The sequence below is a fragment of the Nanorana parkeri genome, unplaced genomic scaffold (assembly GCF_000935625.1).
Source record: "Nanorana parkeri isolate BGI_ZX_2015 unplaced genomic scaffold, ASM93562v1 scaffold3612, whole genome shotgun sequence".
Taxonomy (NCBI): domain Eukaryota; kingdom Metazoa; phylum Chordata; class Amphibia; order Anura; family Dicroglossidae; genus Nanorana; species Nanorana parkeri.
Genome location: NW_017309880.1, coordinates 5,674 through 5,945, shown reverse-complemented (window position 1 = coordinate 5,945; position 272 = coordinate 5,674). Strand labels below are relative to the sequence as shown.

The following is a 272-nucleotide window of genomic DNA, read 5'->3' as shown; positions in this document are numbered from 1 at the left end:
TGAGTCTCCTCCTCCTGCAGGGTGATACATAGAAGAGGGAGGAGCTATGAGTCTCCTCCTCCTGCAGGATGATACCATTATGATGTCATTACAGGTCAGTAAACAGATCGCGGTGTCGTATCGGGAGGAGTTTATGGTACGAGAAGATCTGATTGGTCTGGCTATCGGCGCACACGGGGTGAACATCCAGCAGGCTCGGAAGGTTCCCGGAGTCGCAGCCGTGGAGCTGGACGAGGAGACGTTCACATTCAGGATATACGGAGAGGTGATGT

The 272-nt window shown here is 53.3% G+C and overlaps 1 protein-coding gene across 1 annotated transcript in view; it reads left to right on the top strand.

Annotated features, from left to right (window-relative positions):
• Window positions 1-46: 46 nt before the first annotated feature.
• The window catches only part of LOC108803332 (synaptic functional regulator FMR1-like), a gene marked incomplete at its 3' end in the record, with an annotated part of 5,459 nt that continues 5,233 nt past the window's right edge, over window positions 47-272 (top strand). The window contains exon 1 of the mRNA XM_018575180.1: window positions 47-265. Within this exon, the coding sequence (XP_018430682.1) occupies window positions 47-265 (219 nt within the window). The remainder of the gene's footprint in view (window positions 266-272) is intronic.